This window comes from Oxyura jamaicensis, chromosome 15, assembly GCF_011077185.1.
Source record: "Oxyura jamaicensis isolate SHBP4307 breed ruddy duck chromosome 15, BPBGC_Ojam_1.0, whole genome shotgun sequence".
NCBI classification, from domain to species: Eukaryota; Metazoa; Chordata; class Aves; order Anseriformes; family Anatidae; genus Oxyura; species Oxyura jamaicensis.
This window is the reverse complement of record NC_048907.1, coordinates 2,531,134-2,557,125: the sequence shown is the minus strand read 5'-3', so window position 1 is coordinate 2,557,125 and position 25,992 is coordinate 2,531,134. Positions and strand designations below refer to the sequence as shown.

The following is a 25,992-nucleotide window of genomic DNA, read 5'->3' as shown; positions in this document are numbered from 1 at the left end:
TTAAAAAAAAAAATAGCAGAGGTACCCTGTGGAAGCTTTTTGAAACACAGGTTCAGCTGCACCCAGTCTGTGACAGGAACAGATCCAGCACATTGATGGAATTGTCAGGCAACAGCAACAGACAGCAAATAATGGCCATCCTGCCTCCCGAGCTTCTCAGGAAGGTAAAAAGAAGTAATCGCATTTCCCATTAAAACTAAATTGAAAGAAAAATGCTAACAGCTCGTCAAATAGAAGGACCAGGGCAAATCCCACCCTCCCCCAGCACTTGTTTGCCGATTCAGACCACAAGCAGGGACATCTCTTTTTCCCATAATTTATTTCATGGTTAATGCCTTTCAGCACTGTTTGTCTGCCAGGAAGGTCCACAAACAGTAGGAATGCAAGTGCAGAGAGGGATGAGGGGAACTGCACCAGGAGCAGGACCACTCAGGGGCATGCCACTCTTCCAGGGGCACATTTCTTTCATATTCCAGGAGCTATGCCAGAGGCTGATGTACCTTCATCGCCCCTGGCCGCTCAGGTTTAGTGTCTCTTGCCACAGACTCTAGAAAGGAGCAGGCTCCAGTTTTTCCATCAAAGATTTGATCCAGGTTGTCCCGTTGATCAGTTTTGTGGTGGCAATGACATACTCTGTGCCTCCGTCTTCCATCTGAGAGAGAAATCTCAGTGCCGCTATTTCTGCGTACGTCACGCCTCCCAGGAAGAACACCAGTGTGACTCGGTTCTCACCGTGCTGACCTGCATGTTCAGAGAAACGTACAGGTTGGCTTAGTTTTATTTTAACATCTCCTATCTATCACCTCTCAGACAAATTCAGCACATCGTAAACCTAAAATAAATGTAGCTGGTTTAGAGGAGAAACCTGCAGGGCACAGAACCGGCCTGGGGCCCAGATGTGCAGACCCCACTGCCAGCTGAGGAGTCCCTACAGAATTTGTTTAGTACTAGGAGAGTGATGCTGACCTTCGTTGTAAGGTAATGGTACTTATTAAAATCATGGTGTGAGGGTGGGGTTTATTTTAGTTCACTGATGAGAAGTTAAAGGAATGTACAACTCCACTGCATTTTCAATACAACGGTGCTGTTCATTAAGAGCAGACTGGGAGCTTTAAAAAGGCCCAAAAGTTACCTGTCAAGAGCAGGCAGGTCTAATACTGTAGGGAGACAGGGAGAGGAGACAGATGCCTGCACTCTGCCAGCCTCCATTTCTGTTTGCCTCTTTCCAGCCTAGCAGAAATGCAGAGATTTCCCTTTAAAAACCAGGAAAAACAAAACAAAACTTACGCTTTTTCTGAAGGCCAGTAGGTAACTGCTGCCTCTCCTCAAAATGGGGACCCGGCAGCATCTTTAACACCTCCTCTATGCTGCGCCACCCGGGCCGAGCCAGGAGCTGTGCCAGGCGTACGCTCAGCGGCGCGTAGCCACTGTACACGTAGGAGATATCATTGGGGTTCTGCAAGAGAGCAGAGCACGAGCAGGTGAGTGCTACTTCATGCTGGAAAGCAGCACCCTATCAAACAAAACTACAAGCGTTTTCTGCTGCACACAATCCCCTGCTGTTAAATGTAATTGTCACTGCTGAAGCATCTCGTTACCTGTTCGTTAACATCATCCATCCATAAGCGCAGGGTTTTCCTGATTGTTGGGTAGTTATTCCTACCACTTGTCTGAGGCTTCAGGAGTCCAGCCTTCTCTAAGTTGTTTAAGGTCAGTATGTGTTCGTATCCGTACGTCTGCAATAGAAGAATTCACCTTTAATGCCGTGCCAATAATCCATGCTCAGACTGTTAAATGTTATTATAAAAAAGTTTTGGTTAAGATCTCTCCACAGTGTAACCCACTTAGAGGGTTTAAACCATGACAGCAAGAACTGTAATGATACAGACCTCTCTTTACCTTCATGTTGCGTAACAGACACATGCGCCACCTGCGTCCCAGCTGTCAGCCCAAACACAAGCCTCTGCCCTCCACACACACCTACGTCATTCTAAGACTACCCCATATAAGATGTATCCATCTAGAATGCTGTAGAGTGGAGGCTTTGATGGGGATTTTCTCAGAAATGTATCACTCCAAAAGCCCAACCTGGAGGATCTCTCGTTTATAATGGTCCAGAACCTTCTGCTTCAGCCCGCTATTGCACACAGATTGCAAGCAAACGAGACGCAGGATCTTGATTAACGGATGTTTTTGGGCAATGCAGTCTTCGATATAATTGTTAACCTATTAAAAGAAATATATAAGCTGTTAGTCAAAGCCCTGCTAAAGTACCTAGCAGACATGGAAAGAACTAGTCTTGCCTAGTGGCTGCAAAATGGCAAGAAAGGGGATGCAGCTGCTGCCAGGCAGCTCCAAGGCATCTGTAAAACAGTGATCCCCCACGGGTTCCACCCAGCAACCCTCTAAAGCACGGTGATTCCACAAGCAATAGACAGACTGTCTGATGCACTGAAAAATGTCTGATAATCGTCTTGAAGCCTTGCACCGATCCCTCAGAGGACACGGTGCCCCTGTACAAGTGAAAGCACTCCACCCCCAGTCAACTGAGCTGCTGGCAGTGACAGGGCCTGGCAGAGCATTTAGTACAGCAGCGTCTCTACGTAGGCTCAGTGGTGCATGTTACTTGGAAAAGACTTCTGCAGATACGCGAGGAGACACGTGTGAGAGCTCACAGCTTTGACACTGAATGGAGATAGACATCATCCAGACCATGTATTGCTCAAAAAACCAAAAAACACCCAAAAACCAAATCACCACCAATCACAAATGGGGAAAAAAAAAACACACAGAAATACATATTTTTTTTGAAGAATTATTAGTTGTCATTATCTACTCACCTTGTCTGTGTCTATTCCAGACATGAACTCCTGTTCCACTGTTAAATTATCAAAGAAATCCTCAGATGCTTCAGGAAAAGAATGAAAATCGATGTATTAGCAACTGATGGCTTATTTTCTATAACATTTCAGCAGAGGAGCACTGGATGGGATAAACCCAATTTTTGTCAAGCTGACTGATGTCAAGCAACTTGTCTTACATCTTGTACACTCAAATCCCTCAGCATATTCAACAAATACTCACTGGTGATGTCTTTGATGAGTTCTGCAATTGAGGTGTGGTTTGCCAGAGAACTCCTTGCTGCCTGCATGTGTGGCAACTGCGAGACAAACTGCTTAATCTCTCCAACAGTTTTCGCGTGGTGCCTTTCCTAAAGAAATCCATCACTAAGGTTAGGTCTCGTTCACATGAATTAGCCACCCACCAACTACATCATTTTACCATGAAAAAGTCTTTTGCTGTACTCAGTGCAGCAGCAGATACCGTTAGAGATGTGCAGCTTTTCAGACAAAATACTTCACATTTTTATAGTAAAATCACAGCATTACCTGTAGCAGCACTTCGGTGGTTAGAAGAGCCCAGTCATAATACAACAGGAGCATCGGGCTGTTTCTTTCCATTCTGACTATTATTTTGCCAGTGCTCGCAATCACTTTTCTCTGCCTTTGTCAGACCAGCCATCACTAACTGTTCCTCAGTTTCCCTACCAGCAAAAACCTTTTTTATGCAAAGACAAATGCTAAGTGCCAGCAAGCATGGAGCTCTGGGCAAACGCAGCCAGAGGTGGGGTCACTGCCCCTCAAAGCAGTTTTCAGAGGTGCTGAGGAACTGGGCAGGCAGCGTCTGTGGCCCTGCTAAGGAGAAGCCTGCCATTCACTCTACTTGGCTGCAATGTCCCAGGTTTTGAGCAATGCTCTGATGAAGCACAACGCAGACTTCAGCTCTCAGAGCAGTCCAGATGTCTGAATTCCATTTGGGCTACTTGTCTCTCACTGCAACTTAGAATAAAAATAATAACTTGACTCATACGTGAGGAATTTAAGCAGGCAAGTGCAGGCAGGAGAACGATAGTGATGAAGTCTGCAATTAAAGAAGTCCTTTGCTCCCACTGTGATGCTATTTCATTATCGCCTCTTACATCTGACAATTTCTTTATTACTTTTTCAAAAAGCAACAGCATGAACAATCCATCCTTAGCACCTTCAGCATTAAGACTGCAGTAACCAACATTTAGGAGGAGACGAGGCTAGGCACGCACTAGTTGAGTTAGGGAACCACCACCTCTTTAATGTGGCAGAAAGGAAGAGGCAAAGGAAATAAACAAGAAATACAATCTAACAATGTAACCGGTTCTCTGCAGAATCACTGTGAAGTCTGAAAACACAGATAACAGGATCTCAGTCTCTTTATGATTCATCAACAGGATATTTTCAAACAAAACCACAAACACACCCCATGGCACTCTCCAGCTTTGTCTAAGACAACATGAGCCTGAGTTTACAGGTCAAACCCCCCTGTATGACAATTGGGTTTTCCATATTCCTGTTGGTTTTGATGCCTGCCATAATAATACAGCATGAACGTGCCTCTCAAGTTTTATTTCTTAGACTCTTTCTCTCCATCCTCAGGGAGCACAGAGAGACAAGGATTGTTACCTGTTAACTGAAAGATCAACACGCCACAAAGTGGAACTGATCACTGCACTAAAATTATTGTTGGGCCTCTCACAGAGGGAAGCAGCACCTGAGTTCTGCAGGCTAGACCTGAGAAAAGCTTTTAACAGTCAGGATGGGAAAAGCCCCAAAACAGACAGCTGGCGAGAAGAGAGGCTCTGTTAGTGCAGAGATCTGGCCAATGCCTACTGCTGAAGCAGATTTGATCTCAGCCCTGGATGGGGAACCAGAACCAAGCAGGTTCTGAGGCTTGTGTATTCTCTGGTTGGGGATCAGTCCATGGCAGCAGCTCAAGCTGCCCGTCAGATCCCTGCTGAACACACGTGTCTGTGGCTGACAAGAATGCCCGAGGCATGCACGGTCAGATACACGCCTCACCTCAAAGGCTGCTGAGATGATCTTGGCTTTCTTGCTCAGCACTGACCCCACAGCATTGAAGTTCTTGTCTCGGATTTCAGCGTACAGCTCTTCAGCTGAGTTCAGCTGGAGTTTCTTGGGCTCTGTGGGGAGATCTTTGCCACCCTCACCCTGTTTCTTCGGGGCAAACTTCTCAGGAGGGAGTTTCACATACGCTATCAAACGCAGAGAAATAACCCTGGTAAGGACTGGAGCTTCCCCACCGTAACTCAAGCAAAGCAGACTGTGAAACCTGTCTCCTTAGCTGGAAAGGGTTCTTAGCAACAAAGCTAATGTAAATGCCCAAATTAGTTAGTAGATACATGTCCGTTAAGGAGACTTGTACTCATTGTACTCACACAGGGAAGCTCTAGGTGCCCTGTTCCAAAGATGTCTGGGGGCAGCCTCCCAGCTGTCAGTACAGCACAGGGAGATTAAAACCACTGAACACCTAATTTTCAATTCCTGCCTCCCAAGGAGGACAGCACTCTGACCTTTCACAAACTCTTCCCTTTCCTTGTGGCACCGAGGGAGCTATCCAGGCTTTCTACTCCCCCACTACATGTTTGGTGTCACCATGTCTGCACCCAGCCAACACCCAAAACACTCCCAGTTCAGTAACATGCACTGTACTCAGCTCTACTTCCCGGGCAAACAAACGGGGCCAAAGCTGATCTTTGCCTCTAGCCTGGGGCTGCTACATCAGGGGTCTGAACAGTCCCCGCCCCGAGTTCAGGTGAGCGGCTCCCACATCACTTAGTGGAAGAAGAAATCCGTCTGACACGCTGCGGCCCTGCAAAGCGGGGACGCTCCCCTGGCCCCGCAGTACTCACTGTTCTGAATCCCATAGATTTCATCAATCAGGCCTTCGTACGTCAGCTGCGTAGCTAACGGCGTCAGCAGGTCAACGTTGCGGTCCAGCAACAAGAGGGTGTCAAAGACTGGAAATATCGAGTTCTGGCTTCCGGGGAACTCACGCTTCATCCTGATCATCATATTAGCCACGTGCTGAAAATAAATCACGTTGGTCTGGTTATGGCGCTGGCCGCAACAGATGGATTTGACTTGTGAGCTGTACAGGTACATGATTATGCAAGTGTAGGGTCACAGTCCCGTGTTAAGGAAGAGAATGACAAGAGGTACAAACTGGCTGACAAATGGGGGCAGGACAAGACAAAAAGAAAAATAAAGAAAAGAAAAGCCCTTCACTGCTACTCTAACTTAGCAGGGCAGCAACTGTGGTAGCCAAAGCACTGGCTTCCTCTCAAGCCACTCCCTCATTACAAAAGGGACCAATTAAACTGTAAGTTAATGAGACGGGGAAAAAAAAAGAGTTAGTTATAGGGAGAGATGGGAAAGATAATGCATGAGTGTAGGTTGCACATTTCCAGCTTTATTCAGCCCTTCTGATACCAGAGTGGCTAATTTAACTCCACAGAAAGGACTGCGGAAAGCACCAAGGGACTGTGCCTACGAGCAAACAGATAAAATCAGACAGAGCTTCCGGACAGGAAGACTTGTGAAACTGCAAAGATTGTTCTTTTGGCTGGAGATGGCAAAAACCTAATAGCCATGATCCTAAAATTCCAACATGACAAGAAGAGTATGCAGCTGGAATCAAAACAAACCCGCAGGCAGCAAGTCAGCAAGCACTTGTTGCAAAGAACGAGAGGCATTGTTTAAGCAGCAGCATTTGCCTTACCCGGGCACATTCGCCCTTCCCAAAAATCTGAGGGATGGTTCCGTAGAGAGCCTGCAGAGTCATCAGCCCCTTTGCCGCGTGGTACAGAGTTGTCTGGTCGCTCTCCAAGTAACATTCCTAAAGGAGAAGCAGGATTCCCAGTGGGAGGTGTCCACCTGACAGCCGCTTCCACAGCACCCCGTGGTCCACATCAGCACTTCAGGGGAGGCAGAGGCTGGGGAATAAACTGTGGCCAGTGGCAAATACGGACCTTACCCGTACTGTCCCTAAATCAATACCCTTAATCTAACCAATTGCTGCAAATTTTTTGAATCCCACGTGCTATTCCCAGTTTGAGAGAGAGAAGAGAGTCAGAAAGTAACTGCGGTAAGCCTCTCCCTCTAACGGGGCCGATCCGAGAGCACAACACCTCTGCCTAGCTGCTGACAAGCAGCTGCAGGCCCTGGCACATCTTGGCTCTATTTAATAAGGCTGAAATGGGCAAAGAACCACTCAAATGTTTCTAAGTGCAACACTCTGAGAAAGAGGATATGCGATTTGCAGCATACATCATTAACCACTGCACGGCTCTTCTGCTGCACACCGATACAAGCCGCGCTGTTTTAACGACCAAGTGTTCTAGGCCTTACGAACGCTGTTTGTGAAAGTAACACCGGTCTATCGCTGGAGGAGGAGGATACAGGTTGGTGTCGTGATTGTTCCGCCAGTGTTCAGTCACACAGCCCAGCGACAAGTTCAGACCCAGTGCAGCACTCAGAACCGAGCCGCATCTGCTGTGCGAGGCCTTTGTACCTGGCACCAAGAGCCAGCACCCACACACAGGGTTCCTTCTCGACAACGAGATGAGCACTTACCTTGAAGGCGCTCTCAGACTCCATGGACAGCAGGTCCCCATCGAAGGGTATCAAGTCGAGGCTGTACTGCTCTCGGTGGATGAAGGACCCCAGCACACCCTGCTCCTTCAGCCACTGCTCGCAGAGCAGGCTGCGGCGCGGCACGAAGAGGATGTGGAAGTCCCTCTGCGGAGAGCGGCCTCTGTCTTCCCTGCAAGAGTCACCGGCAGGAGCACAGCAGACAGTAACTCAGCAGCGCAGAGACCAGCACGGGGTGGGGGCTAAGGGGCGCTGAATTTAAACAAAAGAGGAACGCTGCAAGTGGTTATTGTGATCAGCTTCCTCTTTATCTCTGAGTGTTTTTTACCCAGCCGTTTGTGCTCACATCCCCGCGTCTGAAACCTGAGCAAGGTGACTTGGTTTCCCTGCAGTTCTCACATGGATCACTCAGAGCGCTCCTCGTTGGGCAGGTTAAGAAGAACGCACGTCCTCGTGGTGGGGCGTGCGGCCTCTGCATCGCCACCTGGGGTGTGACCCCTCTCCCTTCCTGGGCGCCCTGCTCCCAGACCCAGCCCAGATGTGGTTTTGGTGTCTGTGCCTCGCTTTCCACTGAGACCCGATGGGGAACTTGGGTGGCAGCTTCACACAGAACGGCCACCGCTCCAGGAAGCCCCGGGGAGCCCCAGGGGAACCGAGAGTCACCCCACAGCCGCCCCGGTACCTGAGCACGTTGTCGGCGATGATGTCCATCAGCTCCAGCTTGGGCCTGACGAAGAAGATGACGTTCTTCACGTCCGCCTGGGGCAGGCGGCCCGGCTTCAGCGTGAACATCTTCTCCACCTCATGCTCCTGTAGGGGGGGGGGACGAGGCGCACCTTAACCGGGCCCCCGTCGCCCCCCCTCCCCCCCGGCCCCGGCAGCGCCCCGCGGGCCGTACCTTGAGCAGCGAGTACTGCGCGATCAGCCCGAATGGCCCCGTCAGGTACTCGTCCCACACGATGGCCTGCGGGGTGACACAGCCGCTGGGTACCGCCGGTCCCCCCGATCCCCCCGCCACCCCCCCAGCTCCCCGCGGTCCCCCCGCACCTTGGTGCCCGCGCACTTGTCGAGCACCTCGCGCAGCTCCCTGCGGCCCGCCTCGCGCAGCGCCGTCAGGTTCACGCGCCCCGAGCTCAGGTGCGCCGCCATTGCCCCCCCCCCCGCCGGCACCTGACCGGTCAGCTGACCGCCGCCACGTGACCGCCACCACCTGACCCGTCACGTGACCGCGAGCTGCAGGCGGCAGCGCCTCCCCCCGGCGGGGAGGGAGGAGGCGGCACTGCCACAATAGGGCCCGAATGGGGGGGGGGGGGCGCTCAGAGCCCCGCTCCAGGGCAGCAACCGAGCGGAGGAGAACAACGCCACACCACTTCTCAGCCCAGGGCAGTGCCAAACAGCGTAAACGTACAAACGCGGCCTTAAAAGGGTGCAGCGCATCGTGAAAGTAACAGCACGAGCTCAAGGTACTTAAATAAGCTTTAATATAACTCTAGGGCTTTGCTCTGTACACATCTTCCCAGCAGCAGCTGCACCAGCGCCGGGGGGGGCTGGTTAAGAGCTGCAACAAAGCCAGAACCTGGGAGGAAACAGCATAAAGTCATTTATTAAATCATTTATTTATATTTCACTTAAGTTTAATAAAGGGAAATAGGGCGTTTATTAGTGGAGGGGGGGAATATTTATCAATTTACTGATTCCGGAGTGGATGGGCAAAGGGACCGGGAGCACGGGGTCAACAAACGCCGTCCCTTTTCCTGACATTCAGCACACGCAAATGCTGGTGGTGTGAAGTGTCCGCTCAGTGCGCACAGACAGTCCGACCTCCTGCCCTTGCACTAGAAGGTCTCGTCGTCATTGCAGTCGGCTGTCCAGTGCCCAAACATCTCGCAGGTGTCGCAGTAGGGGCGCTCCTCCCTCCTGCTGCCGTGGTAAGCCGAGTGGGGAGGCTCCTCCAGCATCTGCGCCTGGGTGGGACAGTCCTCGGTGTCGTGAAGGTCAAAGCAGCCGCAGATATCGCAGAAGAGACGAGGCTTCTTCTTCGACAGGCTTTCTTCCTCACTGCAAGATCAGCACCAGTGCAAGTCAAGCAGGGCGCTTCTCCCTCGTAAAGGAGAAAGGCCTGCTTCCTCCCTGAAATCTACCTCATTATTGTTGAAAATAGCGCTGTGGTCAATAAAGACATGAAAACCCTACAAAAACATCGAAGATCTTCTAACATCTCAACTACCCCGCAGTTCCCTGCATTCCCTCACACTACAGTATTTACTAAACAAGCTGCTCTATGTAAATACAGGCACGGGCAGACGTTACTTGAAAAGGTAACACGTGTAAGCTTGTTTTTTTTTTCTTTGGTAGAAGAGATCTGAGCTCACAATTTACAACACAGGCTTTAGTTCTATTTCTCTGACTGGATCTCCCCCTCTCAATGTAGTAACGGCATCGTAACAGCAAAGACTTTTACTTAGCATGGAAAGGGCCAGCCTCAACCGAGACCGACAACAAACATCACATCAGTGTTTGTGACAGACAAGTCCAGAGGATCAGCTTGCACCACCTGGCTTACCGCAGTAATGGACCCGAATAGATTCAGTCCAGCTAAATGCATGAGAAAGCTTCGTGTCTGTCAGGACAGCTGAAACCAGGCTGAGCACCGTGCAGCTGACAGAGCCGACTGCTACCAACGCTTCCCAGAACAAAGCCAAGGTTCCCCTTTCGGATTTATACCTGTCGTAGTTGTTTGTCTCCTCTTCATTGCCGTTGAGGGCTGCTTCGCACATTCTTTGTATTTTCAAGTTCAGTTCTTCATTTCTCCTTTGCAGATCTACTATCACTGAATTCAGGAAGTCAATCTGTGACGTAAAGAACAAGGCTGAGCACTGCACTTCCAGAGAAAGCAAGCAACCCAGGAAAGGCCCTCAAAATGACACGTGCATTAATTTTACCCGTGTGTCGTTGTATTACAGAAAGCACAAACGGAGAATGAAAGAATGGGGGGTAGGAACTGGGAGAAACTTCCCAAAGGACCCTTCAGTACGATTCCTGTTCAGGAGCCGGCTAGTTCTGCCCTGCCCATGTCTGACAGGCGCCGGTGGGTCTCAACCCACCACCGATAGTTCAAGCTCATTGAACTATCAGCAGTGTAATTCGGATCAGAAATGCATCTCCGGTCCTCTGAGCCTGCCGCTCAGGTGGGGGCACCGGGGGCGACCGGAGTCCCTCCCAGAGCTGCACTGGAGGCAGCAGCGGGACCACACAACGCGCCCACGCAGCACCTCCCAGAGCTGGCTTCAGCCATCACAGGGATCAGTAGTGAGCAGTGCAGAACCCCTGCTGACAGCAAGCACGTAGTGCTTGGCAAATCAACAGGCAGCAAAATGAAGCAAGACAGAAAGCGGAACAAACCTCGTGCTGATTGGAAGAAAGTGTTGCCACCAGCCGGTGAATTCCAGGAGACAAAAAAAAGAGAAAGATTGGTGGTTAGTGTATGATAATTACATTGCTGCTGGCCTCTGTACAGATACGGCACTAGGAAGGGTGTCGGTAGTCAATGTGACTCCAGTGACCCAGCAAGAGCCTTCATAGCGGTCAGGAAGCCCTTCTGTTCCCACCGTGCTTCCCAGGCATTTGCTGTCCCAGGCAGCCTGTTGCACAGCAGTCTTTTACACGTTCCTTAGGATTATCGTACTCCTTGATACAGACTTTTCCTAAACCTGTTACCAACCACATGCTGCCTGAGCAGCTCCCTTGCCCCACCGCTGCCAACCCTCATTCTGAGTAGAGCTCAACAGTTAAAAATACGTAAAATCAACAATTTCATCTGCAGGAGCTTAGGAGTGGCACTGGAACTTTGGTAGCCCATTTCTCCCAGACAGCAAGCACCAGAGATTCATTGGCCTGGCCTCATTCCTCGTGTGTGCCCAAGACAACTTTGGAAAGGACGGAGAGGAGCAGTTATGAGAGTGCTCTGCTGGGCTGTGCCTCACCAACAGGCCGCAGGTCAAAGTTTGCTACCCATGGTTTTCCTGCTTGCTTCCTCATGTTCTGGTAACAAACCATTTCTCCAATATCACTTGATTCTAAGTATTTCCTGCCATTAACATTGCCCCTCAGATGCACAAGGTGAAAAGAAAAATCTGCCCATTATAATCCTGATTTCCAAAATCTGACAGGAACTGCGCTTGGAAAAATATTTCACTCCGCCTACAGAGCGAAATGCCCACACTGCTGTTTAGCACGGTGATGTTTCAGACCAAATACCTGCTTCTCTTCCAAGCTTTCGTCTTGAAGTAGGTTAGCAGCAATGTCACCTTTAAAGAGAAACAAAAAGGCAAGGCATAAATAGCCAGCGATCTAAAGTGTGAAACATACAATGGCTTATTCAGAGACTGACATAGTGGAATAGTCTCCGGTCTCCAACACATCTTACTCGTACTGCTTTCTGAGCATTCAGGGGAAGTTCCAGTGAGGGTGGCTTTCAGGGGATTATTTTTTTTTTTTTGACCAGTGTGTTACAGAAGCATGTTCAGTATTGCACGTTATTTATTAAAATACAGCTGCGTGTTTAGGTGACAGCAACAGTTCACAAATAAAAGTTTTGGAATAGTTTACGCGTGTGTCACTTCCAGACAAACTGCACCCCTGCCCCTAGCGTGAATGGGGTTAACTGGTAAAACTGGGAGCATTTACATTTTGCAGCTGGTCGGATTTCCTTCGTTTGAAAAAACTTAGCTCTGTCCTACAACAGAAAAGTCACATTTCTCGGAGGTTCAATTAGTTGAAGCTCATTTTAACTACGTGTTTTAACAGCTGCCAAACCCTGCAAGATTAAAGGTGAAAGCACAGACACAATAAAAGCTTTCTCTTTTACCTGAGGGGCTAGTTACAGTTAATGGCTCATTGTTTTCCTTGAGCTTTTGCTCCAAGTTTTTCACCTTTTCCTCAAGTTTCAACTTATCAGACTCCAGTGACTTAACCACTGACTGTAAGGTTTTTGCAGAGGCGTTTTCTCCACGAAGCACTGTGATCTGTAAGAGTTACATCAGAATGCTTAGGTCTCCCAGCGCAAAGTCCAAGCAGACAGGTACCATTCTACGGCTAAACAGCCACCGTACATGGCAGCACTCACCCAAGTAGCCAGAGGCACAGGCACTAACTAGGTACAGATACCTCAGGATTTAATTCTAACATTTAACTATGCTAAATCAATCATTAAATTAAATTAAAATGAATTATCCAACTCTGTGTGGTTATCCAACCACACAGTCAGACACTTGCAGCTATAAAGATTGAGAACATCCTGCTTTTCCTCCTTTACCTCATTTCTGAGTTTTTCCAGCTCTTCATCTTTCTGTGTGATCAAGGCACTAGTATCACTGATGGATTTGTGTAAAGATGCTCTCTCTTCATCAATTTCTTTTTTTAATGTTGATTCTCTGGAGGAAAACCAAATACAACCAGAAATTATCCAAGGAATAGGCAAATGCTGTTGCCTAAAGAAGTTTAAATTAATTTAACGTACTACTGTAAGAAGTTCTTCTTAAATATTAATTCAGTACTTAACTAAGATCTTATATCTGTGTAAACATTGCAGCTGTTACAACTGTGGAAACAAAGCAAAAAGTTTACCTAGGTAGTAAAAGCCAGAATCTGCATATCATCGTATCCATTTGAATTTAAAGAAACGAGTCAATAGACTGGGGAGATACAGGATAAACAAACATGTTGCACAATGTTCCACAAAACCTAACATCAGAGTTTTGTTACTTCCTGAAAATTATTAACAAGCAACAAAACACACATGCAAAGCTCATTGAACAAGTTGTCATGCAAAGCACTGATGATGCTGGAAGTATCAGCTGGTCCTCACTAATTTCAGTAACATTATTTCCTGAAGTAGATACTTCGAGCATTTCTGGGCTTCTAACAACTACTGATCCCTCAGAAACCCTGTGGGATTTGTTTTACTTCATGGGAAGGAGGTTTTAGAAAGGAATCCTCCAAAGCAGGCACAAGCCCTTTCCGTATGCATATGTCCAGGCTTCCTGACTTTTTCAGCTGATAATAGCAATGGCTTCTGCCTACAATCCCTGTCCTGCTGGCATTCTTACGGCATCGCAGCGTTAGTGTGAGAACCTCGTTGCTAGCAGGTCTTCCTGAGAGCCCCAGGACACACAGATGGCCAGTCATCCTCTAGTGCTAGGACTATTGCCACAGAAGTTCAGTACCAGCTGAAAGGTTTTCATGTGTTAAAAAAGGCCAAACCATTTCTTGCTACTCCCAAATCTGTGTGTACTCATCTAGAGAAGCCTGCTTTTGAGAGCTCCAAGCAGTGCCCAGCAGCTGGCTGCCAACTCTCCAGGCCTCTGGGGACGAAGCCAGTTTTCTGTGCGATTCCACACGTCTCACTTCAGACGGTGCCTGAAGTTGGCTGCTTCTTACTAGCTCCGAGAGGGCTGCTGACAAACTAAGCTACCTGAATACATGCCCACTACACAAAAAGCATGAAGACGGTGATTCAAAGAGACCAAGTGACAGAGTGGTTTCATTTAATTAACTATAGAAAACTACGCTCTCTTTGGACTGTTCAAGGGACCAAGAGCAGAACACGTCCTTGTGCGAGGAAATGCAGTAGGTAGGGAATAGCTCCTGAGTCCTCACTGAAATGTTTTTACATCCATGGTGTCTACAGTTAGTGAGAGCCACGATACCCAGACCATGAAATACAATAAACCTCACTGACTCAAGATAAATAGGAAACTCAACAATGAGAGCACAATTAATGTAATTCTTTCATTGTTAAGATTATACTCAGGAATGGAAGCAGCAAGTGGAGAATCTGGGGTTTAGAAAAGCCGATGCAGCTACCAAAAAAGAACCAAAAGGTTGATTTTGGTACATTTTTAGAACGAGAGAATATAAACAGAAACACAAGTTGCAGACTGCATGATCTTGCCTTCAAATACAAGTTGTGCTCCTGCTAACAAAAAGGGCAGTGGCACTTAACAGCCCTCCTCGTTATCCCTTGCCAAGCCCGATTCAGCAGAGCATTGAAAGCATGACAGCAGTCTCTGTGCTTTTCCGCAGCGTTATTTACATGCTCCAGCCTACCCCATGTTTTTAAATGCCTTGCTGAATTGGATCAGAAGCACAGGGTGGTGCTGTGGGAAAGTAATGTCCTGCCAGTGCACAGGACACTGCTGCCTCCTCTGATCCACAGAGCTGCAACCCCACCGGGTACTGAAGGGTGGGGACATGGGAAAGGACGTCTGCAGGATGCTGCTCACAAGCTCTCCCCTACCTGAGACTTCGCCCAGGTTTCCCTTTGCTCTGCAGGCAGCTGTAAAAGGGGAGATGGAAACCCCAGCGGCTTGTCTCATGCTCAGGAACCTGTTATTAAGGCAATGTTTCTATTTTTTGGTCAGATCCTCATCTTAGAGATCAAGGGCAGGCATGTGCTTTCTGTACAAGCATGGTTAACTTGCCATTTATTGGCCTTGTACAGAGGAGGCAGAAGCAGTCAGGTGGTTGAAAAAGGTAAACAGTTTGTAAGCATATTAATACATATTTACAAATCCAATATAGGAGTCTAGAGTACTATAACACAAGGAGAAAGGAACAAGAGAAGAAAAGAGGAGAGAAAACGAGAGGGGAAAAAGGTGCCTGTGTGAAAGCATTGCTTTTTGCTCTTACAGGGCAGTCTTTCCAGGACCAGTCCTTCACAGCTACAGTTAGAGGCCCTCTAAAATGTACAAACTGGGAAATACAAACATAGTCGGTGTATGTCGCTAATTACTTATCCAAGTGGGGAACACGGCATCCACACAGTGATTCAGTGAGCTTAAAACTTCTCCCCTGCCAGTTCATATCCAAAATCCCTGCTGGGCAGCGGGGACTGAAGGAGGGTAAGGGGAGACAAGACTGTCAGTTCATACACCACTTTAAAATTTCACTTTCTAGAGGAGGTTAAGCCTTATTTTGAGCACAGTGTGTGGAACTCATGGGAGACAAAGAGGTTTTTTTTTGTTTGTTTTGTTTAACATTGGAAAAAAAGATCACCCAGATTCTTCCCTTACTACAAAAATAAGAAATTCTAAGAATGAAGCAAGTACCTTAAAGTGTTACTGGGCAAGCTTTAAAAATGCAAGATAACAAGAACCAAACGTTAGAAACGTGGAGTAGAAATGCAAAATACTATAAGGAAGAACTAAATTTGCACCAAGGCGCTTTTTTGTTTTGGTAAAAAATATAGACTATATAACATATGTATATATATATATTGCTGAGTGTTTTACAAAACAAAAGCAAGACACCAAGGGACAAAGGCAGCCAAAATATGTACAACAACTTTACTAAATATATATATATATATTATTTATTGTAACGTGGATAGACTTTCTTGAGTCTTACCATTAAAGACACACAGATATAGCAAAGGAAGCAAGGGTAGGAAAGGGAAGAGAGAGGAATGAAATGAGTATCGATAAATAGCGCAAGCTCAAAGACAGTAAGACAGTCAGCAACCCACAGTGAACCTAATGAACTGAAGTAACACAGAACCCCCTCAGAGTCATAAATATTAATCTCCTGTCACTCCTAGCTGGACTATTTCATAGAGCTGCTAAATTCCTGTGGGTGGAAGGAAGGTGGGAAAGCTACTGTTAGGGATTTGACCTAATTGAAATAAATAGATGTCTCTGTTTCAGCATCTCGAATTCTGAAGATAAAAGGAAGAAATTACTGCTCATCACCAACTTTAGTGGAGTTTGGGAATTTAGAGAGACACCTTTTTTATTTAATTAGTTCATCAGCCTAATTTTTTTGTTAGCAAATAAGGCCATATGCTTCCATTTTTTAACCCCTCGTGGCCTGCAGTTTGCTTCAATGACACAGAATGTTTCTGCTACTTGTTTTATCCTTTTTTGGGAGTTTATTCAACACTGTTCAGCAATGTCATTAAGCCAGTCACAGACTTGGGCATCTCAGTGTAACCAACTGAAGGTAAGCACAGATGTACCTGATAGCCCTGAAAGTAACATTAACATTCACTCTAATTATTTCATATTTATCTAGGCTATTTCAGGCAACTCATATGGAGTAAAAACAGACATAAAATTAACTGCTAAATACATTTGCAGTGCAGACACATCTGCATTACAGATAGTTACGCTATTTAAAATAATTCTCACAACCGTTTTAAATATGTATTTGAAAACATCTCAATTAATGGGCTATAAACAGCATTCTTGTCAGCAGCACGAATAAGGGGGATTTCTTTTTGCTTCCTTCCTCCACATCAGATATGCTGGAGACGATCCTCAGTTGGTGTAAACTCACTAATTACCGTGGATGTCAAACAGTCTACACCAGCTAAAGAATACTATCTTCTCCTTCACCTGTTTTTAAAAAACAAGTGACTTACACCTATGCTATGACATGCAGCTAAAGACCAAGCGAGCCAATTCTTAAGGCTGGTTAAAGCTGGTTAAAGCTGGAGCTTCTGCTGTTGCCTTGCCTCTCTGTTTAATGACTAATTAAACCGTTGGATTCTCTGAGGGTATTGCACAACCTAAAGCTTCCTATGCGCATGCTGTCCTTTCAAAGAAGAGAGAGAGATAAAGCATGGTGCAGATTCTGCCAAGTAGCAGATAATTAGGCAGTAAAAATGGGCCCAGCGAATATACTGAGTAGCCAAGGATGGGCATGACCACCGAGGTGCCATTCACCTTTCTTTTTTGCAACCATCGTTAATGCAAGAAATTATAACAGGGTTTTGTCTGTTTTGCTTGCAGCACACTTGGTGTTATGGAGAACTGCACCTTTTTTATACAACTACTTTTGAAAAGCCTACATTTTTCTGAATACCTTGTGGTACACAGCCCGTTGGCTTTCCCTGTGAATAGCAGGAAGACAGGCCGATTTGTAACGTGGGACCATTTATTGAATAGCACGGTTTACAAAGGGATGCCCCAGTCACCCAGGACAAATCTCCTGGTATTTAAAAGCAGTGCTGAATGAACTGCAATAACTACTGATAAATGAGAGGAGTATCTCAAAACTGTAACAACAAGCCACCGGCAGCTGAATAACTGCCTTTAGTGTTGTTTTAAGTAACAATCCTTATCATCACTGTCTTTCCATTACTCCTTAAGAACTTGACTGGGGAGGATCTGTACATGTGATGTTTATCAGACTGATGAACAATCCAATATTCCAGAGCAAACTAAAAACGCTAAACTGCTTACTGAAAACAAAGAGAACTAGTACAACGCAAGAGGTGCATAACTGAAGAGGAAATGGTAAATAACCTTTTCTTACTTTTTTTTTTTTCTTATATTAATCATTACTTTTTCATCGCACTTTTAATAAAGAAAACACGGAAGATACCATCCGTAAGCCCAACCTGTGTCACAACCTCGGGACTTTTCACTACAAAAGGAGTGAACTGCTTTTTCTTAGCACTGTTTTTGTATTATGTTTTTTTTTTTTTTTCAAATTTTCTGTAGGACCACATAGTTCAATACAGATCAGAAGAAAACTTACCTCTTTTTCATCTCTAATAACTGGTTATTGAGTACTGATCTCTCCTCTTCCAGCTAAAACACAAACACAAAAAACCTACAGTTAATACACCGTGGATTATTTCTTTAGTATAACACATCAGAACATCGTTACCATTATAAAACAGACATGGGAGAGGCTACAGAACCTAAAAATCCTTAAAGTAATCAACCTTCTTCCAGGACATTGCAGGCACACAAGCACAAATCTTTAATGACTAATTCATATTAGCTAGTGAGGGGTTGTTACTGCTTTACTTTGAGGTCCTGTGCACTCAAAAGAGGTGTGAGGCTTAGCGCTGCCTTACACAGGACCTCTTGGCCTCCTGCAAACACCCAAGAGAATTGTGTTTGTGTGCCTGGCTGTTAAGTTTAGCCCAGTATTGATGAATTACTGGATTTGGTGCCATTGTGACCTGGATAATTGTACTACTGATCTGTATTTGTTACTGTGCTGCTATATAGAGATTAAATAATTTATCCCTGAAGCTGTTGGTCTGGTGTCTGTTACCATCTCCCAAACCTGTGACTCCGTGGGGCCACATAAAGCCTTCACAACTAGCACGAACTAGATGAGTGATTTTTATATAGAGCAAGACAGAAGAGGATGCTAAAGAGAGAAAAGCTTGGGGTAGCTTTGTGGTAGAAAGAGCACCCTCTTCTCTCATCAACATCTCTCCAGCAATCTGCTCTCTCCTCAGCCACAGAGCAGACTTCTCACATACCTTGTACAAAAGATGGACCACCTCAGCTAATAGATAATCCAGCAGTTGTTTTGTTCTGATTTACAATGAAATTAAAATGCCTGGGCAGGTCTGAGGCTCTTGAAATACTCCAGCAAGTAAATTGAAGCCAGAAATGTTCCCCAAGCTCAGCATGTATCTGACCAGGAATCTTTAACTAATTACAGACAGCTAATTATTCATGAATCAATATAGAAAAACACCCCCAGCAGCTTTAGTATAAGGCACTTTAATCTTTAGATGTCAGGATAAATCATTCATGAAAGAGCATCCATTAATTTTGCAAAGTGTGTCATATGCAGCCACAGAGTCACTAACCCAACTGACTACCACACTTGCTATACAGTTACCATAGTGACTGCTCAAAATACTTAAAACATACGCTTGCTACCTTTCTGAGTGCATTTTCATAGGCACACGCACAGGAACTCAGCCTGAAGCACTGCTTCCTACTGTCCAGTCTTTCAGCAGCCCTGCTCCATGTCCGACCTGCTCATTGTTAGCACGGACACTCGTTCTCTTAGATCTAACTGAGCAATTCTTCATGGCAACATTTTTTCTGTTCCCACAGACAGCCCAAAGCAAGGAAATGCAAACCACGCTGTCGCTCGGTGCCTACGTACGGCGTACATTCACAGTACCAGCAAAACATAAACGGTGGTGGGAATCAGTGAGCTTGTGCTAGCCTGAGGTCTGGCTATCAGCGCTAGAAGCCTTGAGGCCAGCTCATTTTGCAGCCGTTTCAATGACAGAACCTGCCTGAATCAAAGGAAGAACAAGTAGGCTGTAAGTTTAGGTTGGGTAAGGTCTAAAGGGAGCACAAAAAAAGTGGCATTCCCCAGGGCAGCAGCAGGTTTCCATCGGTGCTGAAGTGATGGTTAGTACTTGACGTGCCGCAGAGGGGACGGAATGCTGCTAGCGGAACATCTGCCTCCAGTGCCAAGGAACCACGAGACACAGCAGCTGAGGCAGGTATGCTGCGCGTTTCATCAGTAAGAACTGCACTGAGGAAAGCTGTGCTCGTTGGTGATGTGACACCCAGAAGGAAGCTTGTGTTCTCCATGACACCATTTGCCTCTGTTCCTTTTGCTGTGACACAGTTTCCCGGGACGCACAAGGCCTCTTGCAGGCTGCTAGGAGGCCATGAGGTTTACTAGGCTTACAGATGCCACAGCCCAAACCTTACATCTAAGCAATGCAACAGCATTGCCCCGCTGCCAAGGCTCAGATTTGAAATTTGCAGGTAAGCAGACTGTTGCTTCAGGCTCTAGCAGACCTCCAAATCCAATCTACTGGAGTTAGCCGCTCCCAGAAAGAAAAGGCCACGGTGCGAGTGAACTGAGAGCACTGCGAGATGACTGACTCTGTGCTTCGTGGACTTCCCTGTCCTGCAATTAGAGGATCCCTGCTGACAGATCCACAGGTCGGTAGGATGCAGACAGCAAGACTCCTCTGCCAGTTCATCTGGAAACTACAGAGGCCACAGAGCAAGGTTGCAATCACCACTGCCAGCCTACGCCTGGGGGGCTGAAGGGTCCCTTCTGCCAGGGACTTTCTGAACATCAACCCCGGCTACGTACGTTAGGCAGAAAGATTTGACCAGTGTCGCCGAATCACTTTCAAGTTACAACTCTTTCTGGAAATAACAGGTTGCCTCAAAGACTCTGAAATAATTTAAGAAAACAAGTGGGAGTGGGGAGCAGAGCTCCCACTGGCTGTTTAGGATGACAGCATTCTCTTGTCACATCACTACTCAGATGCGGCATGAGTCAGTGCTGGAGCCCACACGTCTGGGACTCTTGTTAATCATCTCCAAAGGCCTTTCAGGATGAAGAAGCTCGTGCATTACTCCCAGCAGCAGCCAAAAGGATTTAGAAACTTGCCAGATCTGTATTTACTCATCCTCAATATTTCAAAGCAGGTACCCTGGGGGGAAAAGTCAGCCTCGTGGCTTTAAAAGCATTAGCCTACATTGCAGAAAGGAAGACATCTGTTCCACCGCCACTGAGAACAGGCATACCCTTCTTCTGCAGAAGTGCTCGCAGAAAGGCAGCGTGTCAAACATGTCCCACACACTCGTGCTTTTGGACTAGAGCTTCCAAAGATGCCTTCAAGGTGTGGCTATCACAGGAACTGCTCCACAAGAAACGAAACCACCATGTTTAATGGATTTAAATCTATCTCTTTTGGCAAGTACCAGCATTAGAAGCTGTATAACTAAGCCCATACTTTAAGATTCTAACATGTGCAAATGTAATAAGTAGAAATAAACAACTAAATAGTCTTTTTTCACTATAAACTACCACCAGAAAAAAATCTCACCTCAGTTCTAGTCCTCCATGTAGCCAGTACCTGACTGCAACACTGTTCGTGTACATGCACAGTATCGAGTCTAAGCAAGCATATGTGTGCTTAGTGCTTTTTATAGACTCCAACCGAGCAATTTTAAATAGTATTCTGAAAGACATCCTAAATACTCTTTTTTAGTGGGAAGGGAGAGCAAGAATAAGGAGAAGAATTAAATAAATGGATTTCCCTAGTTCTGGTTAGATGGAGATTTCATAATTGTATAGCAAAATCACTCCTGGCAGAAATAGCAAGTGTCTGCTAATACATTTGGCTAAAGCATATTTAATTTATGCTTATTTCCAAGCCTCCTAAGTATCCTTCACAGGTTACGCAACCTTCTGTTAGCCTGCAGTTCTAACCTCCCAATGCAGGTGGTTTCCAAATTTATTTTAAAATATTCTCAGAACAACTCATCTTTCAATCACAAACATGCAGTGCAACGTCACCCAGACAGCAGTGGAAACAGCATGTACAGCACTTTCACCATAGATCAGGAAACGTTCCAGCCACTCTACCTTCTGATGACTTGTGACTTCGTCCCTGCTTCTGCCCAGCTCCTCGGCAAGTTTCACGTTCTCCTCTTGCAAAGCTGCAAGCTGCTGGGACTTCTGAGCAGCTGCCAGCTTCAGCGCTTCGCTGCGAGGACAGAGAGTGCATTGTTACCATAGGAACGAGAGAGGCAAGAAAAAACTGTGGGAGAGAATCAGCTTCACAGCTTGGAAAAATACATCTAGGTCACGTGGCGATCTATAAGAAAGGTGACGCTCCGTGCCTCAGATGCACACAGATAGGGCTAGCCCTGGCAGGCAGTGGCAGCACAAAATGACTACTTCCTTCCCCTTGGCATGTAGCAGGTGCTCAGGGAAGTGGAAGGTAAGCTCAGCCTGCTGGTCCTGCATGTTTCCGACGGGTAGCAAGAACCTGCAGTCAGAAACGTGCCTGGCACGGTGCGGTTTGACAGGGCTGCTGGTGAGCTAATAGCCCAGACGTTCTCAGAAAGCAATGTCTGTGTATTTTGGAGGAGAAAACATGAATTGCTTAAAAATAAAAATGGTTCCACTTATTTAAATACTTCCTACAAGGTCTGACACCCGAACAACCAAGAATGTGCAGGATCACAGGAGGCAAACCAGGAAAACACCGACTCTGTTCTCGTTAGTTTGATGGACACAAAACCAAAAAGAAGACAAAGCAAAATCTGACCCACAAAAATGGATCTGTAGGTTCCATTAGCCTATGTTGCCACTAATACCTGTGGTTTCCTTAAAGGACGTTTATTTTCAACTTTTTTTTTTTTTTTTAATTGCATGCTCGCCTGTGACATAAGTGACTAACACAAGCTCTTATAACATTTGACAACTTATTTTAAAAAATGAAAAAGGTAAGCTTCACTTCACCAAATGGGAACTTCTGTGCCTGGGTGTTGTTTTGGTAGCAGACTCTCAGTACTCCCATGTGCCAATATTGCACAGAGTTCAACCCTGACTGGAACATTAAAAATATTTTATTGCCGTGGGAGGTAGAAGAACCCAGAAGTCAGAAACCTATTCAAGCACTTCAAAATAAAACAACTCTGAAGTTTGTTACTGGGCACATTTGAACAAAACAAAGTCTGATTTAGAGCTTAGCACATAATATGAATAAATGGTTGGAAAACCTTAGTCAATCTCTGAGCTCTAGCTACACCAACTTTTAGTTTTCCAATTTCCAATCTAAACCACCTAGACTGGACTAAGCAGGCTAGCTCACATCACTGACTATTGATTTAAATGATCTCTGTAGGAATATAATTGCTGATGCGGGAACGTGCCTATTTTTAACCGTGATTGTTTGTTGAACCACGGTACAAACCAGTCTCCTTTTTTTGCTTTTGGTGTTAAAGCAGAAATTTGGGGTATTATTAAAACACACGAAACACTGGGGTCAATCTGTGTGAAACACTCCCCTGTGCTTAGTACCGAGGAATTTTAAATTGATAGCTTAAAGTGCACTTCACAGTAGGCAATGCTAAATGAATACACAACATCCAGCTGTTAGTTCTGATTTTCTTCTTCCTATTTTTCCATGGAAGAAGCTCTTTTACTAAGGAAACCAATTCCATTATACTATTCTATGATCCTGTGATCTTCCCACCGCCAAAAGGCGCTGCTCTGGAGGCAGCAGCGTTGCCCTACCTACAGCCACAGCTCCTGGGGACAAAACTTCCCCTCTCCTCTCTTTCACAAAGGCAGGGCACCACGTTCATCAGCTGACCTCTCAGCAGTGTTCTCACTACCCTCATTACCACTGATCAAGAAATGCCTCTTATCAAGCTAACTCCTTACTGTAATTAAAAAAGGCAATACACAAAATAACTACGACAAAGATCAATTAAAAAATCAACCAGACCAGCAACCACTTATCCACAGTGTCTCATACCACTGATGACTAGAGACCATATCCAGCAATTGTCTGGATTAATTTTAGGCAGAAAAACAGAAAAACAAAAAGCACAATTATCAAAATCATGAGAACACCTTCCAGTACAGAAGATTTTCAAGGAAGTAATTTCTATAAATGAATTCTGCCTGACAAATTACAATCTATTTTGTCTTTCATGAAATCAGTCTGCTAGCCCCACGCTGTCCTGAGCATTAGAGCAATTAGTTTATAAATCATTATTTTGCTTTGGCGTTTTCCACGTGCATAGAGGCAGGCAGGAACTGCAGAATGAAATCCAGCCTTTTTCAGACGAGGTTGCTCTCTATACACGCATGCAGTTTTTAAAAAGTAAGCGGTAAAAACTGTCAGTTGTAGAGAACTTAGAATTTATTCTGTGTGCTGATTTCCTTTGTGTCCTATCTTCACCTCAGAGCAGCGGTATGAACTGTCGCAAAATGACTTATGAAACTAATAACAATAATTAGCCACAGCTATTCTCGGCTATCAGTCCAGATTCCAGCTCTCACTCTGTGAGTCAAGAAGTTCTTCTCAGAGTGGGAACAGAGACTTGTGATTTAATGCATGACATCTCTGAAAGCCAGGGGACACGCAGCTACTGCAGGGGAGCAATAATTCCGCTGGTTTTTTATTCATGGTGGCACGCTAAAAGCTTTGATACAATGACATTCCACGTACAAATTGCTTTATATCAGATGTTTTGCAGTTAATTTGTGTACAGTGCCACACTTATTTGTCTGTAGTTCATCAGAGGTAGTTTCTCAAATAAAGCATCTCAAATGTTAAGAAATTAACTCACGTTTTACATAGTTCTGTGTACGGCATTTGTATGGTACCAGTTAGAAAATCAGTCCATAGCACGGCACCAAGAGTAAACTGGATACGGCCATCAATGAAAAATGAAAGCAGAACCAGATTTTCTATAAACAAAGGCTCTTAAAACTACTTAACATGCCAAGTATACTTGTAATCAAGTCCAAACCGGATTTCTTGACAATAAAACCTTTAAAGTAATCTAGTGCCCTCAGGTGGCAGAACGACATACTTCCTCCAACAAACATTTCAAACCAAGCCTGAAGTGAAGGATTTCTTCAATAACTTGAGAAATTCAGGAGCACTGTTCTGATTTGAAGTTATATGCACATCAAACTAGTATTTAATTTTGATCTGCCTTATAAGTGAGGATACTGGAGATGTACTGAAAGACTTTTTTTTTTAATGAAAGGTAGAAGTAGAGGTTTAATACATCTACATTGAAATACTTACAATTCTTTTCGAAGTTCTTCCACTTTCTTGTTCTCTAGGTTTAGAAGCTCTTTTGATTTAGTAAGTTCCTCTTCGTTTTTCAAGTTGTTTTGTTTAAGCATGTCCAACTTAAAGAGGAAAAAAAATCATTACAGTAAGGAAACGGTAATGTTTCCAGGTGCAGCATTAAGGAAGTGACCTGAGCTGATCCACTTTTTCATCTTAAATTAATTCATTATTAAATTAATTCTGACTTCACACTGAGAAGCATTTGTCTAGCAAAATGTGTTATGAGCCTTTCTGAATTCAAGTCTAGCAGCACAAAGAACTTGGTGTCCACTGAAGAGCAGCTTACAGTAATCTGATGTATAGACCCTGGTATAAAACGTAAAGCTCCAAAGCGCCTCCATTTAAAATGTTGTGCAACTCAAAGCATTATTTTTCTATCTTAACACTTGTTAAAAACAGCTGTTCCCCTTGATATTTACTCCTCTAAGGTAACTGATAAAAAGTTCTTGCTTTCCCATACCTTTATTTCCAAGAAATGGGAGGCTGAATGCTGTGCTTGCAACCGTAAGCAATCAATTCCTTCCAGAGATCGTGTTGCAGAGGTTGAATTGCTGCATATCTATTTACTGAGCTTGTATCTACCACATAAATACCACGAGCTTGTGAACCTTATTTGTTCACATTCAGTGACACATTATCTTACATAACAGATAATCTTCAGTCACTCTCAAGGCATTACAGGACCCTGTGGTTGCCTTATTTTTTTTTTAAATCCAGAAAGTGAATTCCTGCCACTATTAACGTCACTGATTTTCATTCTCGAGTGATCAGATCTCCTTGGAAATCATTACAATTTCAGAACAAGCTGTTGCATTTAGGTTAGCCCAGCTGTTCACTACCCATTATTACAGGAGATGCAAAAGATGAAAATAGCCTTGAAGGAACTGATGCGTTTCTTGGACTGTTAAGTTCTCTGGGACAGCTGTGGCCATGCATTTATCTGTACAGTGCCTAGGTCAGTGGTATTTGTACCTGGTCAGACCTTGCAGCACCTCACTGGGGTGTGAAGCTGCAACCCATACAGCCAGGGAACTGAAGCATGATTTTGTCTTTGGTTTCATCCCAGAAAGTAACCAAAGCCTAAAACACCTATTTCACAAATCACAT

General features: G+C 45.4%; 2 protein-coding genes across 9 annotated transcripts in view; both read right to left on the bottom strand.

The window, feature by feature from the left end:
- Positions 1-300: 300 nt before the first annotated feature.
- On the bottom strand, positions 301-8,673 carry VPS33A (VPS33A core subunit of CORVET and HOPS complexes). Its single transcript, XM_035341109.1, has 13 exons — positions 8,532-8,673; positions 8,383-8,448; positions 8,167-8,294; positions 7,467-7,656; positions 6,613-6,729; positions 5,744-5,918; positions 4,893-5,086; positions 3,085-3,211; positions 2,841-2,908; positions 2,089-2,226; positions 1,599-1,736; positions 1,288-1,456; positions 301-741 (listed from the first exon to the last, which is right to left on the bottom strand). The coding sequence occupies exons 1-13, from the start codon at positions 8,631-8,633 to the stop codon at positions 548-550; spliced, it is 1,806 nt and encodes a 601-aa protein (XP_035197000.1). The 5' UTR covers positions 8,634-8,673; the 3' UTR covers positions 301-547.
- Positions 8,674-8,942: 269 nt separating this feature from the next.
- The window catches only part of CLIP1 (CAP-Gly domain containing linker protein 1), a 68,276-nt gene continuing 51,226 nt past the window's right edge, over positions 8,943-25,992 (bottom strand). For 4 of the 8 annotated variants that reach the window (XM_035341102.1, XM_035341105.1, XM_035341106.1 and 1 more), the window contains 9 exons: positions 24,838-24,944; positions 21,648-21,768; positions 18,024-18,076; positions 12,799-12,916; positions 12,352-12,508; positions 11,742-11,791; positions 10,887-10,892; positions 10,209-10,333; positions 8,943-9,542 (listed from right to left, as the gene is read on the bottom strand). In XM_035341102.1, the coding sequence (XP_035196993.1) occupies positions 9,320-9,542; positions 10,209-10,333; positions 10,887-10,892; positions 11,742-11,791; positions 12,352-12,508; positions 12,799-12,916; positions 18,024-18,076; positions 21,648-21,768; positions 24,838-24,944 (960 nt within the window). In that variant the 3' untranslated portion in view covers positions 8,943-9,319. The other 4 variants (XM_035341104.1, XM_035341107.1, XM_035341100.1 and 1 more) reach the window with 2 other exon arrangements.